Here is a 16,828-nt window from a genome sequence, read left to right as displayed (position 1 = left end):
TAATTTATGACTGTTAATTAGACATATTGATTTAGTAAAGAAAAAATTCAGGAGGCATTTTCCCCTTTTATTATGGTAGTTTCTTTTATCCAGCGAAGCTTTTGTCTTTGTCTTGCAATCTGCTTTAAATCTACTATTAAAGTGTGTGTTATGGAGGGAACATTCAGCAGTCTGTTTACTGGTGTACCAATTTGGGCTGATGCATTCTGCTGCTGGAGACTTGCTTCTTTGTTTTGCTTTTTTCCCAATGATCTGTTTATTTTTAACTCAACCCCACTGCTAGCAATTGACAATTTAAAGTTTGCATATATTTACATAAATTAACATGCACTTCCACCCGCCTTCCTCTCAGGAGGTGGCAAAAAAGCAACTGAAAAGGGAAGGGCAAGCGGCCTAATTCAAGATCACTGCTCTGACAAAGGAGGGGAAACGCTACCAGCTGGCACCCAGGAGGCGTTCACATTCAGCTGGAGCTCAGTAACGCCAGCCTTGCCCTGATGGCGAGGGCAAGTTCATCATATTGAACGCAGAATGGCCGGCAGTGATTGGATGGCAGCTTTCTGAGCCAATCAGTTGGGTACATTCTCCCGAAGTACATCTCGGCCTCTAGTAGGCTTTGGGTTGCCCACAGCAACCGCCAATGAAAAGCAGGAAAAGCGATGAGATGTAACTGCTGATTGGCAACGATAGGAAATGCTTGACTAAACCTTTGCTGTGATTGGCTACGATGTCAGCGGCAGTAGGGCGAAGATTAAAAACTTTTAGCGGGGAAACAAGCTTCTATAGCTTGGCTGGGCCTTCCTGGGTTCAGGTGAAAGGTAAGGAGCGACTAATTGAATCGTTTAGGGTTTCTCCGGGGGCGTTGCTCTTTCCAGATCACCCTGGCCTGCAGAGGCTTCGTTATTCATTGCGGATTTCTTAGGAACGCTTTTGTTTTGTTTGTTTTGTTTTGTACTTTCCAGTTAATTTGTATTGTGTTCGCTATCATGCACAACAACCCTGTGAGGTACGGGCGTCACCTTCACACGCACCCACCCCGATTCCTGGACAGACGCCTCCCTTGTCTTTAAGAACTGTGTGGCAAGGAGGAATTCAATGTGGGACTTTTAATTTTCAATTAAAAAAAAAACCCTCCCAAAACGTTTACTGCTACAAATAACGAAACGGCATCCAGGACCTTGCAATTTCTTCCACAGTTGGGGCATCTCAGTTTATATTAGTTGTTTGTGTAACTAGGGTTGCCAGGCCCCCGGCAGGGGATGAGAGGGGGTAGGGTTGCCAGACGGGAAACTCCTCTAGAGATTTGGGGGTGGAACCTAGGGGGGGGGGGGCAGGACCTCAGTGGGATAGAACGCCATAGAGTCCGCTCTCCAAAACATCCATTTTCTCCTGGGGAACTGATCTCTGGAGTCTGGAGATAAGCTGTAATTCCGGGGGATCTCCAGGTCTCACCTGGAGGCTGGCATCCCTAACTTGTCTCCTTCATATGCTGCTGTTCAATAGGAACAGAATATTGTGAGGCTGCCAGCCTCCAAGAGGGGTCAAGTGATCTGCTGGCATTACAACTGATCTTCAGGCAATAGAGATCAGTTTACCTGGAGAAAATGGCTGCTTTGGAGGATGGATTCTGTGACTTTATACCCCCGCTGGAATCCCTTCTCTCCCCAAACCCCACCCTCTTCAGGCTCCACCCCTCCAAATCTCCAGGCATTTCTTAACCCAGAGCTGGAAACCCTATGGGGAGTTGTTTCCCCTGCTAGAACCAGGGGTCATTTAATAGAAAAAGAGGTGCTGGAGCTCATTAGCATAATTTATTTGCATATGCCACACACCCCTGACATCACTGGAAGGTGTAGTAAATTATATCAGCCCAGCATCTACCCTAAAATGCTTCTTGAATTATAATTGTCATAATAAAACATTACTCCCATCTCTAAGCTGTGGGGTTATGTGAGCAAAAATTCTACTTTGTGAACTACTGGCATTAAAGTTTTGAGCTACTGCATAAATTAGTTTGCTCTGGGGCCATTTTTCCTGAGCAAAGACAAAAATGTATGAGGTGGCAGCTAAAAAAACTGAGCTAGCTCACACAAACTCAGCTTAGAGGGAACACTGCTCCCATCATACTTTTTAAATCACTTTCACAGTGGCATGATGAAGATTTCCATCTGTCTGCTTTATATGTTTTGGTTATTTTCCCATTTTTTGGTGGGGGAAAATATTAGAAAGTTTGTCAGTCTTAGAGTTCAACAAAATTCTCACAGGTGATTTGAACAATGCAGTCTAGAAGCAAGTAATGGGGAGGGGGTAAAGAAAGAAAGAAAGAACACAATAAAATTGATAGGCTCCACAGTGCCGGTCCTGCGAGCTCCTGCCCAAAATGAGGCCTGGCTAGAGCAAATACGCAATGCAGAGGCAGGCAAGGGAAACTTCTCCTGTTTATGTTTAGCTCCTCCGTGTTTTTCTGTTCAAGAACCAGTGCACACAGTGAAATAGCATACAAGCCAATACACAAATTGAGCAATAACATTGTATAGCTGTTTTAAGATGTTTATCTTTTTTAATGTTTTAACTTTGTTGTTACCGGCTCTGAGCCTGCTTGCAGGGGGGACAGGATAGAAATCCAAAATAATAAATAAATTTGATTAACTAATCAAATCCTTTTGTAAAAATGCAAATGTGCTGAATTTCTGCCTGCCATACTGCTTTTGAAACTATAGGGGCCCTGCCAGAAAACTGCTGAGAAGCAAGTCACAGTGGTTTCTAGTTAGAACCAGTGTCGGTACAGCGGTAGAGCATAAACTAAGATCTGGGAGATCCAGGTTCAAATCCTCAGCCTTGAATGCTTGCTGGGTGACTTTGGGCAAGTCACACACTCTCTGCCTAACTTTTCTCCCAGCCTTGTTGTAAAATGGAGAAGAAGAGAACAATGTAAACTGCTTTTGGTCACTAGGGAGAAATGTGGGGTATAACTGAAGTAAATACATTTTGACAATCAAACCAAAGTTCCACATACTCAGTACCCTTTTCCCTCTGTGATGAGCAAAATGCTTTGAGAAATGCAGAAGCAGGTTATGACGGCAACATCCTTCCCCTGCTGTTTACTTCTCCCTTGATTAGTATATGGTCTCTAATCATGGAGGTTCCATTCGTGATCATAGCCACTGTTATCCAAGACCTTCTCCATGAATTTGTCTAATGCTCCTTTTAAGAATATATAAACCAGTGGCTTATCTGGTGGTGGCAAATTCCATAAGTTATTAATGTTTTTCATTCTAGGAAGACGCCTTTAGTCTGCCCTGAATATGCTGCTGTTTGGTTGTTTGATCTTTGGTATTTTATAGGGGAAGCAAAAATATGTTCACTCTGATTCATTTATTTAGGTGATTTCTATGCTACCTCTGCTGCTCAACACAGTTTATACTTTAGCTCCTGATAATTTTATGTATATCTGTCACACACACACAGACTCACCCCTGTTAGGGAGGGGATGTGGCTCAGTGGAAGAACATCTGCTTGGCATGCAGAAGATCCCAGGTTTAATCCCCAGTGTGTCTAGTTAAATGGTCTGACAGTGTTGTGAAAGATCTCTGCTTGAGACCTTAGGGAGCCACTGCCAGTCTGAGTAGACAATACTGAGTTGGCAGTTTCATGCGTTCATCCCCTTTCCCACACATCTTAAGGCCCCAAATTCTTTCCTCAGAGGGAAGATATTCCAACTATTTGAGGTCATTTTGGCTGCCTTTTTCTACCATGTTTACAGTTTTGAGGTAGATGTTTGTCAGAAAGTGAACTGATGGCAGCTTTGGGACTGGAATCCACATCTTCCTGATTGAATGCTATTGACTACTGTACTATGAATTCTCAAGGGTGACACTAACCTTTTAATTGCAGATTACCCATGGGGTTGGTTGTGGCGTCTATTTATAGTTAAATGGGGGAGTCTAGATTGGTCATGATGCAAAACAGTGTAGTGTTTTAACTCTGTATTGGATCGTGGACTCTTTTTTTAATAATAATAATAAATTTATTCTTATATCCCGCCCTCCCCCGCCAAAGCGGGCTCAGGGCGGCTCACATGACATGGTTTACACCGATTTATTTATTTATTTATTTATTTATTTATTTATTTATTTATTATTTGTATCCCGCCCTTCCCACAAATGGCTCAGGGCGGCTCCCAACAATTAATAAAACATAAAATTAAACAATATTTAAATATATAGACAGTTAAACATTTAAAACAGTTAAAACCTTAAAACAGTTAAAACCATGATTACACTAAAATCCAATCATTACAATAAAAAACAATTAAAATAGTTAAATACATTCAATTCAATTAAATAAACAAGATTATTAACAGCTACAAATTAAAGTGCCACAGTTCAATATATGTATAGGATGGCTAGGTGTTATTTCCAGGTTCCATCTTAAACGCGAGTTGACAGAGGGTGGTTTTGCAAGCCCTGCGAAACTGATTTAGGTCTCGCAGGGCTCGCACCTCCTCTGGTAGTTGATTCCACCATTGGGTTTTTTTTGCTGTAGCTTTAAAACATCTCCTTGTATGCTAAGAGGCACTAGGGGGTAAAATTGCTATTTCTGAGCTTCTGCAAAACAGGAGTATTAATGATGTACTTCACACGGGTTGTTAAGAAAAACAATGAGATAAATTATGTTCAAAGCTAAACATTAGTAACAGTAAAGGCACTTGAATATGAAATTGCAATCTGCTCAGTCTCCCTCCTCCCCATAAAATTCTGCACTGGAATTTGATTATTTCAGAAAATTCCAAATTTTTCACGCATAGTCTGTGTGGTTTTGATATCTGATTGGTGGTGAAAAGTGCTGTTGTCACAGCCTGCTTATGGCGACCTTGTAGGGTTTTCAGGGCAAGAGATGAACAGGGGTGGTTTCCCATTACTTTCTTTTGCATAGCAACCCTGGACTTCCTTGGAGGTTTCCCATCCAAGTACTAACCAGGGCTGATCTTGTTGAACTTTGGACATTTGACAAGGTGGAGCTAGTCTGGGCCATCCAGGTCAGGGCTGATTAGAAACCAAGATACAAAGAGTTGTGTGTGTGTGTGTGTGTGTGTGGAGGGGTGCAATTTGATCTATGGGCAACCTGCACAAGCCAGTAGATTCTCAACCATCATCTGTTTCTTATCCATATCTAGGGTTCTTTTTTCCCCAAGACAGAAAGAAAAAAGACTGACAAAAGAAAGCATGCTTTCACTCAATGCATAATGAATTGATTATCACAGTCAGGGCAATCACCAGTGGCTCACACAGCTTTAAAAGAGGACTGGACAAATTTATGGAGCACCAGTGTATGAACAGCTGTTATCCATGATGGTTAAATGGAACCGCTGTATTCACTACCATTGAATCCCAGTGGGGGAGGGGCAAGACCAGGGAAAGGGTGCTGGCATAGTGCTCTCCCTGTGGGCCTCCCTAGAGCATCCCATACATTCCTTCCTGAGAATTAAGATCACAGAAAGAGGTCCTCTTGACTGTCCTGTCACTGAAAGAACCTATATAAGAGAGGGCCTTTTCAGTGGCATTTGATTAGTTCATTGCCTACTGGCAGTTTTAAATTGTTGGTTTTAACTAGTGGTTGTGTGTGTTTTTTGTATTCTATTATCATTTACATAAGCCACCTCGAGTTCCTGTAAGGTAGAATGGTGGCTAAAAAGTGTTTGAAATAAATAAAAGCCTCAGAATAGCACGTTGAATGAGATGTTCCAACCCTCTTATCACAAAGATTCACTTAGTGTGGCATGGGCCTTAGCTCTACAGACACCAAAGTGCCACATACAGATGAGTGAAGTGATCCTGTTCTCAAGTTTATTGATGCTTCTTCTTTATTCCCAGGATGCCTGGCACAGTGTTTGGAGTGGGGCCAGGAGTATTCATCTTAGCACTGCTCTGGGTATTGACCTTGGTGCTCTGCATGTTGTTATCCAGAGCGTCTGGACTCGCTAGGTAAAGTGAGCTCTCCTGTTGGGAAACTAATTGGAGGAGAAGCTGCAAAGCTGCCTAAATCATGGGCATCTCTGGCAGATAATTTCAGTAATTCTGCCTCACAAGGCAGGCAGGCAGACTGCATTTTGAAGTTAATTTATTACTGTATATTTGTTTGTGTCATTTCTGCCCACCCTTTCTTCCAAGGAGCTCAGTGGCAGTTTTTAATGCCTTGTCACAGGAGACTCCCATGTTTTATTCTGGTTGGATATTCAAAAGAGCGCAGAGGCTCTGGCATACTTCCAGTGTGTTCTGGGTATTGCATACTTTGTTGTAGGGCAGTTACACCGAAAGGCTGGGGAACACGGAATAAGGATGTTTTTTTTTTAAATCTAGCAGTGAAAAATATGGAATGTGAACTTACACAGATAATAATTTCAAACTTAAAAAGAAAGCCAGTACAATAAACAAACATAAAAGCAAGAGGCAGCAAGCACCTACTTGCTTCCATAAACAAGCATGAATCGTAAAGGAACAAACCACAACAAATATGATATTTTACAACAGCAGGATGTTCAAGCCCTGAGTACCTTCCCCAAAAGCACTATTTAAACTTTGCAAAGGAATTATGATGGTGGGGGATCAGCACAAACATCCCTTAGTGCAGCATTCTATAAACAGAAACACTGCAACAGAAAATGCCCTTTTTTGTCTAGAGCATTTTGGACTGCCAGGAGCTTTCAATGATGATGCAAGTGCCAGGGGACATTCATAAAGAAGATATAAGAACTGAAGAGTAGAAGTAGAGTTTGCTGGATCAGACCTGTGGTCCATCTAGTGCTGCCTCCTGTTTCACATAGCAGCCAACCAGTGTCTCTGAAGAGACAACAAACAGGACAAAGACCAAGGTCTTTACCAGATGCTGCTGGTAGCATCGGGTTTCAGAGGCTTTTGCTGCTTCTGTAAGTGGAGGTTTTCTTTAGTCACTGTCGCTAGTTGCCCTTGATGGGCCTCTACCCCATGAATCAAACTCCCTTTTAAAACTTGCTGTGCTTGTGACCATCACTAAGTCTACTGGCATATTGCTGGTCCCAATTTGCTGAGAGCTTTAAATATAAAAAAACTGCTTTGAATAGGCCCTTAAATTAACCTGAAGTTAATGTAATTGATGTAAAATACACTCCAGGCAGTCAGTCTCCACTGGCATCTTGGCATTCACACAGTGGTCCCGCTGCAGTTGCAGAACACTTCAAAGGCAACTCTCTGTACAGCCCATTTTAGTAATCCAAGTTGGACCCAAAAGTGGCCTTCCATGAGCTATTGATCCAGTCCCACAAAGATGTGGACATTTTTTCTGAAGTTTTTTAAAAAGTCAAATTGTCTTTATGGTTTTATTTTTGCAATAGATAATATAGTCAGAAGCCCCCCCCCCCCTTTATTTAATGTATTTTTCTGTTTGGTGAAGACTGAATTATAAACTCTATCAAATGAAAATTGGCAGTTGGATATCTTACATTTAATCTGAGAAGAACGTTTAAGTGCCTTCTCAGTACAGTGCATATTTTTGCCATTATTAAGCAATATTTTTTTTGGGGGGGGGGAACTGGCATCCAAGGAGTGCAGATTGCAGAATGTAGTATTTTAAAAAATTGCCACTTCCCTTGAAGCCCCCTTCCTGCCATAGCAATTAGAACATCACTGCAAGGATACATGATTTTTCACTGGTGGAATTGCATTAACTTCTGTAAATCGTATCCTAAAGTTGCAGCCCTGAAACACTGCCTTCCTTACAGAACCATCTCTTTGAAGTCAATGAGGATCTCCAAGGATTTAGGATTTCCAAATTGTTTGGTCTTGGTTTGCAGAGCAAAACCAGTGCCCTGAGAATCAATGATACTTCTGCTTTGATTTCTGTACTTGAGACAGTCTGCTGCACATGTGCAGTTTGCCGCAGCTTAAAACGTCCTTCTGTTAGTTCTTACCTTCTTTTGCAAGCTCTTGTGCTTGTCGATAAAGCACAACTCAAAAAAGGGAATCTGGATATGTCTGTGAGCTTAGCTGTTAGTTGTGCATGTGATCACATGTACTGTGCTTCCTCAATGATGGGCATATACATCAGCAAAGTAGAACAGAAAAAAGAATATATGGAAGGAAATGAAAACTCTGCTAGTTCCAGCGTTATTAGAAATTCTCAATGTTAAATTGGAAGGAAGGTAAAGTCTGGATTATTCATGAGCAAAACAGTGAAATAGAACCAAGGAAATCTCCTCTCTTTATTTACTTAAAAATTCCCTCACAAAAGCAGAAAGGAGTCATACAGCATAATCCTATGCATGTTTAGTCAGAAGTACAAGCCTGCATGTAATAGCATGTACACCCATCTAAGTGTGCATAGGATTGCAACATTAGTGATTGTTCCTGTTACTTTTCCCAGGTTTTCTGTTATTTTGGTTTTCTTGGCTGCTGTGATCATCACATTGGTTCTGCTGCTTTTTCCGCGTGCTGGCGAGTTCTTCGAACCCACTACAGAAGTGAAGGTAAAGGAAACAAGGGTTTGTTTCCATGCATCTCATATTTGCTGTGTACCAAATCTAGTTGCGTACACACCTTATTGGTAGGTACTGATATACTCCCTGTGAAATACATAATTGGAAGTCAGTTCTCAAGAGAAAGCAAGTGTGTGCTGCAGCAATAAAGTTATAGTTAAAAGGAAAGGAGTTGGAGGTTGCCACCAAAGGCTACTAGAGGTTGAGAATCATTTGCCAGTGATGCCAAGGTAACTCACCTGTACTTTGGAGACAGGTGGGCTGAAGGCAGGCTGTCTGTTTAGCTGTCTGTCTGTAAGGCAGTGGGTTGCAAAGCAAGCAGGAAGCCAGAAATGTAGCAGTGCAGAGGGAGAATCAAGTGGCCTCCCCAGCAGTGAGTTGCCCAGAGTGTGTGAAATGTACAGGTGTGTGTGTCTTTATATTCATTAGTAGCATGAGATTGGCCCTCAGTATTACATTTCCCAGGCCAAGAGGCCCATGGGCAGATTCTTAATTGGAATGACTAGCCCCTCCCTGATGGCTCAGGGAGAAGAGAGCCAACATCTGTCTTTTGGACACTTTTCAGTCATAATGCAAGAAGTCCCTTTTAGAGAAATTACAGTCTATTGGATATTCTCCTAGCAGTTTAATAGCCTTGGGTTATTCCAAAGCTAAATCTGAAATCAATCAAAAGATTTGGGACACTGAACTTCAACACCATTTAAGTTCTGTTGCAAAACGCAATAACTTTGGGGACGAGAAATTGGCGTTGACTAACTATTTAGCTAATTTATTAATTCCCAAACACAGGATAGCCTTTACTCTGGCTTGTCTCAATATTATTCCATCTGCTTTATTAGAAGGGAGATTCTGCAGTGTGTCTCTTCATGAACATTCATGCTCTTGCAGTTCTGGGGAAACTGAAATGTCTGGCCATACGTTGCTGCATTGCCCTAGTATAATGATCTTAGATATGTACTCATCACACCCATTCTCCGAAAAATCCCAGGAAGATTGGAGAAATGGTATACCTCCTTTCTTCTTGCCTTCCTTGAATATAAAATGCCAGAGTTGCCAGATTCTCTGCATCTGTCAGCGTCTCCTTCGGGGCTTAGTGTTGATTTAGTGACACGTATTTGTTTCTTTTATATCTCTTAATAGAAGATTGTATATATTATTCTTATATCCCATGCTTATCTTTTATTCAGCTGGTCCATGATTGTAATAAATTATTGATTGATTGAATTTTTCTGTTGGGCAACTGTTTCCTGTTTTTGTTTCTGGGGTAAACTGGGGAAGGACTCCCCCTTTCTCCTGTAGATTTTATACAAACAGATAATGCAGTTCTGTTTATTTTACCTAAAACATGTATATTCTGCATTCCTCCCAGAAAAGGAGGGCTCCCAGAAGCCCACAAAAATAAAAATAAACAAAGTACACCTTTACCTACAGCATTTTTAAAACAAGAAAATCATAAAGCATTTTAATAGGTCACAAGAGCTTCTTCAGAGAGCCTAGATGTGAACTGATCACAGCTTTTGGGAGAGGGGGGAAATCCCAAGAGTGAGATGGAACTAGCAGATTGCAGGGAACCTTGCTTATATTACCCCTGAACATTTTTGGTGAAAATTAGTGGGAAATATTGTAGTAAGTATGTTCCCTTTCATCTTTGTCACTGTGTTTCACCTGTGTTTTGTGATACCACAGAACAAAGTGATAGGCTGTAGCTTTACTGTTATCTTTCTGGAAAGAACACAATAAAATCAAGTTAGCATGGCATCTGGACAGGAAAGTTTGCAGTGGGTTCATACATGTAGAACATGCAGTCTGTCTGGCACAAGAATGATATGGGTGGATCATGCAGAGAGGGCCAACATGTGTGTGTTCAAGATTTGCCCCAGTTCGTCATCTTGTCAGGGCTGGATCTTGGCGGGGGGGGCAGAGGGGGTATTTTGCCCCTGGCACTGTCAGGGGGGCACCAAATTGGATGCCTCCCCCCCCAGGAAGGGGGGAGAAAGATCTGGGTTTTTTGCACCGCCACCCGGCCTGCAGGAATCCCTTCCCTTGCCTCACCTGCAGCGATACAGGAATGCAATAATCGCTCCCTCCCGGCTGCTTTTCTTCTCTCCCCCCTCCTTGCCACCCCAGGCCCTTACCATTGGCGCCTGGTCGTACACACCTCCCCAACAGCGATTGTGTGTGTTGGGGTGGTAGGGACGGAGGGAAGAATCTCGTGGGCTATCTCCTCCCTCTCTTCAGAAGTTATTTCATCTCCCCCCCCAAATAAAAACCCAGCCACTGCTCTGCGTGAAAAAGCCCTTTGCAAACAATTTGACAATTGCAGTTTATTCCTGTAGCTCGTCAAAGTAAAGCAGGTGAAAAAAAATCCAGGCTGACCATTTGCTGCTACCGAAACAGAGAATAAAAAGAAGAGTCACTTTCTCTGTTCCACCTCTGGGACTCTTCCGTAAACAAGACCCACTCGCTCTCTCCGAGACCCCAGCCCCTGTCCCTCCACCCTTTCCAGACTTAGAGCGAACAAGCCCAAAGGGAAGATCATGGACCTGCTGGTAGGAGAGTCTCAAAGAAGTCAATGATTGACTTGCTTTGGAGTACGTTTTTAGGGGGAAAGGTAAAAGTTGGATCTACATGGATCTTCATGAATTCATGATTTTTACATTGAAATGAAATCAAACCACTATTATTTTGTAGTTCCTGTCTTAGACTATAGGCAGGACCACAAAAATCATGCTTCCATGGATTCATGGTGCCTCACCAGTGCAAAAACAGGGTTCCAACACATGGATCCTCATGAATTCATATGATTTTTATGGTGAGATGAAATCAAACAACCATCATGCTGTAGATCCTGTCTTAGACTATAGGCAGCACCAGAAAAATCATGCCACCATGAATCTGTGGCACCACAACAGTGGAAAAACATGTTTCCAAAGCATGGATCATCATGGATCCTCATAATTTTTGCTTTGGATCCCCCCAAGCTCAGCATCAATTCTTATATCAGAGTTCGCACCCCAGAAATTGTAGATCCATGGCTTCGTGGCAGCACCATGGACCAAAAACTTGGTTTTGAACCACGAATCCTCATGGATCCTCATGATCTTTGCTTTGGATCCCCTCAAGCTCACTATTCAATCACATATCTCCATGGGCAGAGTTTGCACCACAGAAACCAAGAATCCACGGCTTCTTGGCAGCACCATGGACCAAAAACTTGGTTTTGAGCCACGAATCCTCAAGGATCCTCATGATTCTTGCTTTGGCCCACCCTACGTTAACCATCCAATCACATACCGTGTCCATGAGCAGAGGTTGCACCACAGAAATGATACATCCATGGCTTTGTGGCAGCACCATGTACCAAAAACTTGGTTTTGAACCATGGATCCTTATGATTTTTGTTTTGGATCCCCCCAAGCTCACTATTCAATCACATATCATGTCCATGGGCAGAGTTTGCACCCCAGAAACCGTGGATCCACGATTTCTGTGGTGCAAACAGTGCCCGTGGACGTGCTGGTCATTACCTTTAAAGCCCTATATGGCCGAGGACCGGCCTACCTGAGGGACCGTCTTTCCCCATATGAGCCCCAGAGAGCACTGAGGTCAGCAGGGAAAAACAAGCTGACCATCCCAGGGCCAAAAGAGGCTAAACTTCAGAACACTTGTGCACGGGCCTTTTCCATCGCGGCCCCATACTTACGGAATCAACTCCCAGAGGAGGTGCGGGCCCTGCGGAACCTTGACCAGTTCCGCAGGGCCTGCAAGACCACCCTTTTCAAGCTGGCTTTTAAGGACTGCTGACTTATGATGGTTAAATAACGGGACCCGCCAACATGATTTGTTTATTGAATTGTTTTTATATGAACCGAACTGAATTGTTTTTAAATAATGTTAATTTTAATGTCTGTATACCTATTGTACTGTATTGTATGCCTATATATGTTGTTAGCTGCCCTGAGCCTGCTCCGGCGGGGAGGGCAGGATATAAATAAAATTTTATTATTATTATTTTATTATATAAGAATTGATGGTGAGCTTCGGGGGATCCAAAGCAAAAAGCATGGGGATCCATGAGGATCTGTGTTCAAAACCAGGTTTTTGCTCTAGGGTGCTCACCATGATTTCTGTGGTGCAAACTCTGCCCATGGACATAAGAACTGATGGTGAGCTTGGGAGAATCCAGAGCAAAAATTATGAGGATCCATGAGGATCCGTGGTTTGGAAACATGTTTTTCCACTGTTGTGGCACCACAGATTCGTGGAGGCATGATTTTTCTGGTGCTGCCTATGGTCTAAGACAGGATCTACAGCATGATGGTGGTTTCATTTCATTTCACCATAAAAATCATATGAATTCATGAGGATCCGTGCTTTGGAACCCTGTTTTTGCACTGGCGAGGCACCACAAATCCATGGAAACATGATTTTTGTGTCTAAGACAGGATCTACAGAATAATAGTGGTTTGATTTCATGTCAATGTAAAAATCATATGAATTCATGAAGATCCGTGTAGATCCGACTTTTACCCAGACACAGTTTTTAGAGTATCCAGTTGCAAACACTTTGCATTTTTGCTTACTTGTCCCTTGCAATCCTTAGCTCTTTCTCCTTTCTCCCTCTTTGCCAAAATGCAAGCTGTAACTTCCTCGGTTGGGGCAGAGACTTGCCTTATGTTAGTCTGTACAGCACCCTATACAGGAACAAAACTATGAATATTATTACCAGTTCTCCTTTTTGAAGGTGAGAAGCTCTCTAAATTTTATACTGGCTTGTAAGAAAGTCCCATTGAATTTAATGAGACTAGAGGAGAGGGGACCTAAAATTGCAGCTGAGAGTCCTGAACCTTTACTCAGAAGTAAGTTCCACATAGCTCAGCATTTAGTATCAAGTCTGTATGCTTTGGACTGTGACCTTCTTTGGTGCAGATCCCAAACAGTTTATGCACTTAAAGAAATGCAAACAGCCATCAGATCCCTGGAAAGAAATGCATGCCATATTGAGAAGGGAAAACCAACCTGGGTTTTTCTCTTACTGTTCAGGTAAAGATCCTGTGAATTTAGGAGGAGATATTTGTGGGTTTCCTGCATTGTGCAGGGAGTTGGACTAGATGACCCTGGAGGTCCCTTCCAATTCTATGATTCTAGGTTCCTATCCTTTCGCCACTGCTGCACAGCTCTAGAGAAGGGAATTTAAACTTTAAACCCCTTCTCTGGTGTGGCACTGCAGAGGGGTGCACAAAGTTAGTTTTGGCTAGGGCTCAAAATGCTCTAGGGCCAGCCCTGCTGAGGCTTCTCCTCCCCATACAAACACCCGATGGGTGTTTAAATGGAATGTGTGTGTCAGATTGCCCATGGGTCCCTTCATTTTTTGAGTGGGGGGTTCTATTTTTTGGTTTTGTCCCCCCCCCTCAAAAATATGTAGATCCGGCCCTGCATCTTGTATAGACTCTGTAACCCCAAGAATTGCATGAATCGGCCCTTGTCAAGATTTGCATCTCCCTAGCAAGAACATAACTTTACTTATGCAAGGAAACAGCTGAGGATTGATTAATATTACAGTAACCTTTTAAGAGTTATAAGTACCATTATGTTTAATGGAGATAAATTAAAGATCATATAATACATTCCAGTAATATTTTGTAGAAAGTAGGGCCAGAGTGTAGATGCTTCTCATGATGCAGCAGTATAATGTGTGACATAATGATACACAGCAGGGAAAGTAATTCTGTACAAAGTGCAGTGTGGTTGGTTTGGTAAGTTTAGAATCATAGAATCATCGAGTTGGAAGGGACTTCCAGGGTCATCTAGTCCAACCGCCTGCACAGTGCAGGAAATTCACAAATCCCCCCCCCCACCTCCAGTGACTCCTGCTCCATGCCCAGAAGATGGCAAAAAACCTCCAGGATCCCTAGCCAAACTGGCCTGGAGAAGAATTGCTGACTGACCCCAAAGTAGCCATTAACATTTCCCTGGGTATGTAAGAAAGGGCCATGAGAACTAAGCACTCATGCACAACATATGAAGCTGCCTTCTACTGAATCAGACCCATGGTCCATTAAAGTCAGTATTGTCTACTCAGACTGGCAGCGGATCTCCAGGGTCTCAAGCTGAGGTTTTTCATGCCTATTTGCCTGGACCCTTTTTAGTTGGAGATGCTGGGGATTGAACCTGGGACCTGCTTTCCAAGCAGATGCTCTACCACTGAGCCACGGTCCCTCCGCAAATGCAACCCTTCCTGCCCTCTGTCCCATGACTTAAGTTCACAGAATCAGTATTGCTGTCAGATGGCCCTTTAGCCTCTGTTTAAAAACCTCCAAAGCAAAGCCCACAACCTCCTGAGGAAGCCTGTTTCATTGAGGAACTGCTCTGTCAGGATATTCTTTCAAATGTTTAACTGAAAAATCTTTCAACCCATTGGTTCTGGTCGGATCTGGAGCAACAGAAAACAACTCCAGGCACATTCAAACTAGTCACCTTCCTGATGCCCTAATGTTCATTCTATCCCCCCCCCCCTTCTCATTCTGGTCTATACTTTGCTTCCTTTTCATCCTGTTGGATTTCTTTTCCCTGCAGTGAAATCTTCAGGTAGCATTTGGGACTTAAATTATAACCTCTTCAGTACTGGAAAAAAACAACATTTGCAGCTAATTCCAAACAAGTTGCCTTGTGTTGGGGCGGGGGGATGGAGAAAGGCACGGATAGGCCAATTTCGAAGTATTTTTAAAAGGCTGAGTGAAAGTTATTTGCCTCTCCAGAGAGGCAAGGGAGCAAAAAAGATGTTAAAAAATAAGCGTTTGAGCTGAAAAGAAGAGCATTGAAAGGAATTTTTAAGCTACTCACTAAAGTCACTGCATTAAGGCGCCTTGTAAGAGTCTTTGAGGGGAAATGCTTTTACACTGAGGTTTGTTTGAAATGTGATTCTCCTTCCATGTTGGATTGTTCATAAGGGAAATATTTTGGTCTTTTGAAAGACAAACAGGAGGCGCCTGGCCTCGCGTTCACTCGTGTATGTGCAATCCAGCCGGGGATTTGGAAGTTTATCACATTTTATAGAGAAACTTGAGTTGAGAAACCACTTGTTAAATATCTGCCAGACTATATATGCAACTCATTCCTCTTTTAGCACTCTCACATTTGTGAACTCCAGATCCAGCTGTAGCCTCCGCAAGCTTAGATTTGAATTCACATTGTTTCCTCATTCCTTTTTCTATACATTCCATGTCAAGTTGGAGTCCTCTGTGTTTATAGCTGAAGAGTTAGCCATGTACAAGTTTGAATAAACAGCCAGTGTGGTTTGCATTGGACTGGGTTCTGGGAGACCCGGGTTCAAATTCCTGCTCTCTTATGAAGCTTTCAGCATGACTTTGGGCCAGTCACACACACTAGGCCCAGCCTACCTCAAAGGGAGAATAGTGTATGCTGCCCTAAATACTTTGAAGAGAGGATAGGGTAGACATTTACTGGAGAGATCATTTAACTTTGAAGTCATGTGGCACTTTAAAATGTTTACCTCCAAATTCAAATTCAGAAACCTTTAATGGCATAAAAATGTTTACCTCCTTGTCTCATATGCTTCTAAAGCAAAGCCAACCTATTCTAGGGGAATGTAACTGGGACTCTTGATAGCCTTCTAGTCCAGAGGATCTCTCCATGTTTTTCCACATTTCTCTCTCCATGTTAGACTTGGTTTTGTTTCAGCTTTTCCTCCAGCTGTTTTTTTTAAAAACCCTCTTTCCTCTGATGCTCCTAACAGGGAAAATCTGTGTCAATTAGCACTGCTTCTTCCCTGCCTCCCCAAAGTTTAAAAAGTTGTTGGTTGTGAGAAACATTACTCATTGCTAGCAGTCCATTTCTTATATGTATTAAGGGGCCAAATAATTTTAAAACAAGTCAAGTTGTGGTTCCCTTGACTCAGTTCACTTTCCCGGGGCCATTTTGGCTGGAGAAAATGGTGTGGATATGAAGTCATAGGACTACCTCTCCCAGCACCACAGACCCGATGGAATGCAGGTTCTGTAGTGCTTGGGGAAGAAAGATTCCCACAACTACCATTTAGCTATGCGGGAAGTGATTCTTTAAAACCATACCGTGTAATTTAGCTCTATCTGGCCAAAGACACGTGTCCATTGAAAATTGGTATATATTCAGCAGGCATTTTATTGCATCTCCTAGATCCAGTCCTGAAGGGTGGTGGTGAGCACACAACCAGCCTTCTTGCCAAAGCTAAGCAAGTCTGGGTCTTTTCAGGATCCAGAGGGAGACCTGGAATTCTTATGCATGTTGCTGTGTTTCATGATGGATAATTAACAACAGTGC

The 16,828-nt window shown here is 42.6% G+C and overlaps 1 protein-coding gene across 1 annotated transcript in view; it reads left to right on the top strand.

Moving 5' to 3' along the window:
- Positions 1-390: 390 nt before the first annotated feature.
- Positions 391-16,828, top strand: part of TMEM218 (transmembrane protein 218) — a 30,019-nt gene continuing 13,581 nt past the window's right edge. Inside the window, exons 1-3 of the mRNA XM_060250590.1 lie at positions 391-818; positions 5,874-5,984; positions 8,398-8,500. Of these exons, the coding sequence (XP_060106573.1) occupies positions 5,875-5,984; positions 8,398-8,500 (213 nt within the window). The 5' untranslated portion in view covers positions 391-818; position 5,874. The remainder of the gene's footprint in view (positions 819-5,873; positions 5,985-8,397; positions 8,501-16,828) is intronic.

Source organism: Heteronotia binoei, chromosome 12, assembly GCF_032191835.1.
Source record: "Heteronotia binoei isolate CCM8104 ecotype False Entrance Well chromosome 12, APGP_CSIRO_Hbin_v1, whole genome shotgun sequence".
Classification (NCBI taxonomy): Eukaryota; Metazoa; Chordata; class Lepidosauria; order Squamata; family Gekkonidae; genus Heteronotia; species Heteronotia binoei.
Note: the sequence above shows the minus strand (reverse complement) of the source record. Positions and strands in the feature narration are given on the sequence as shown.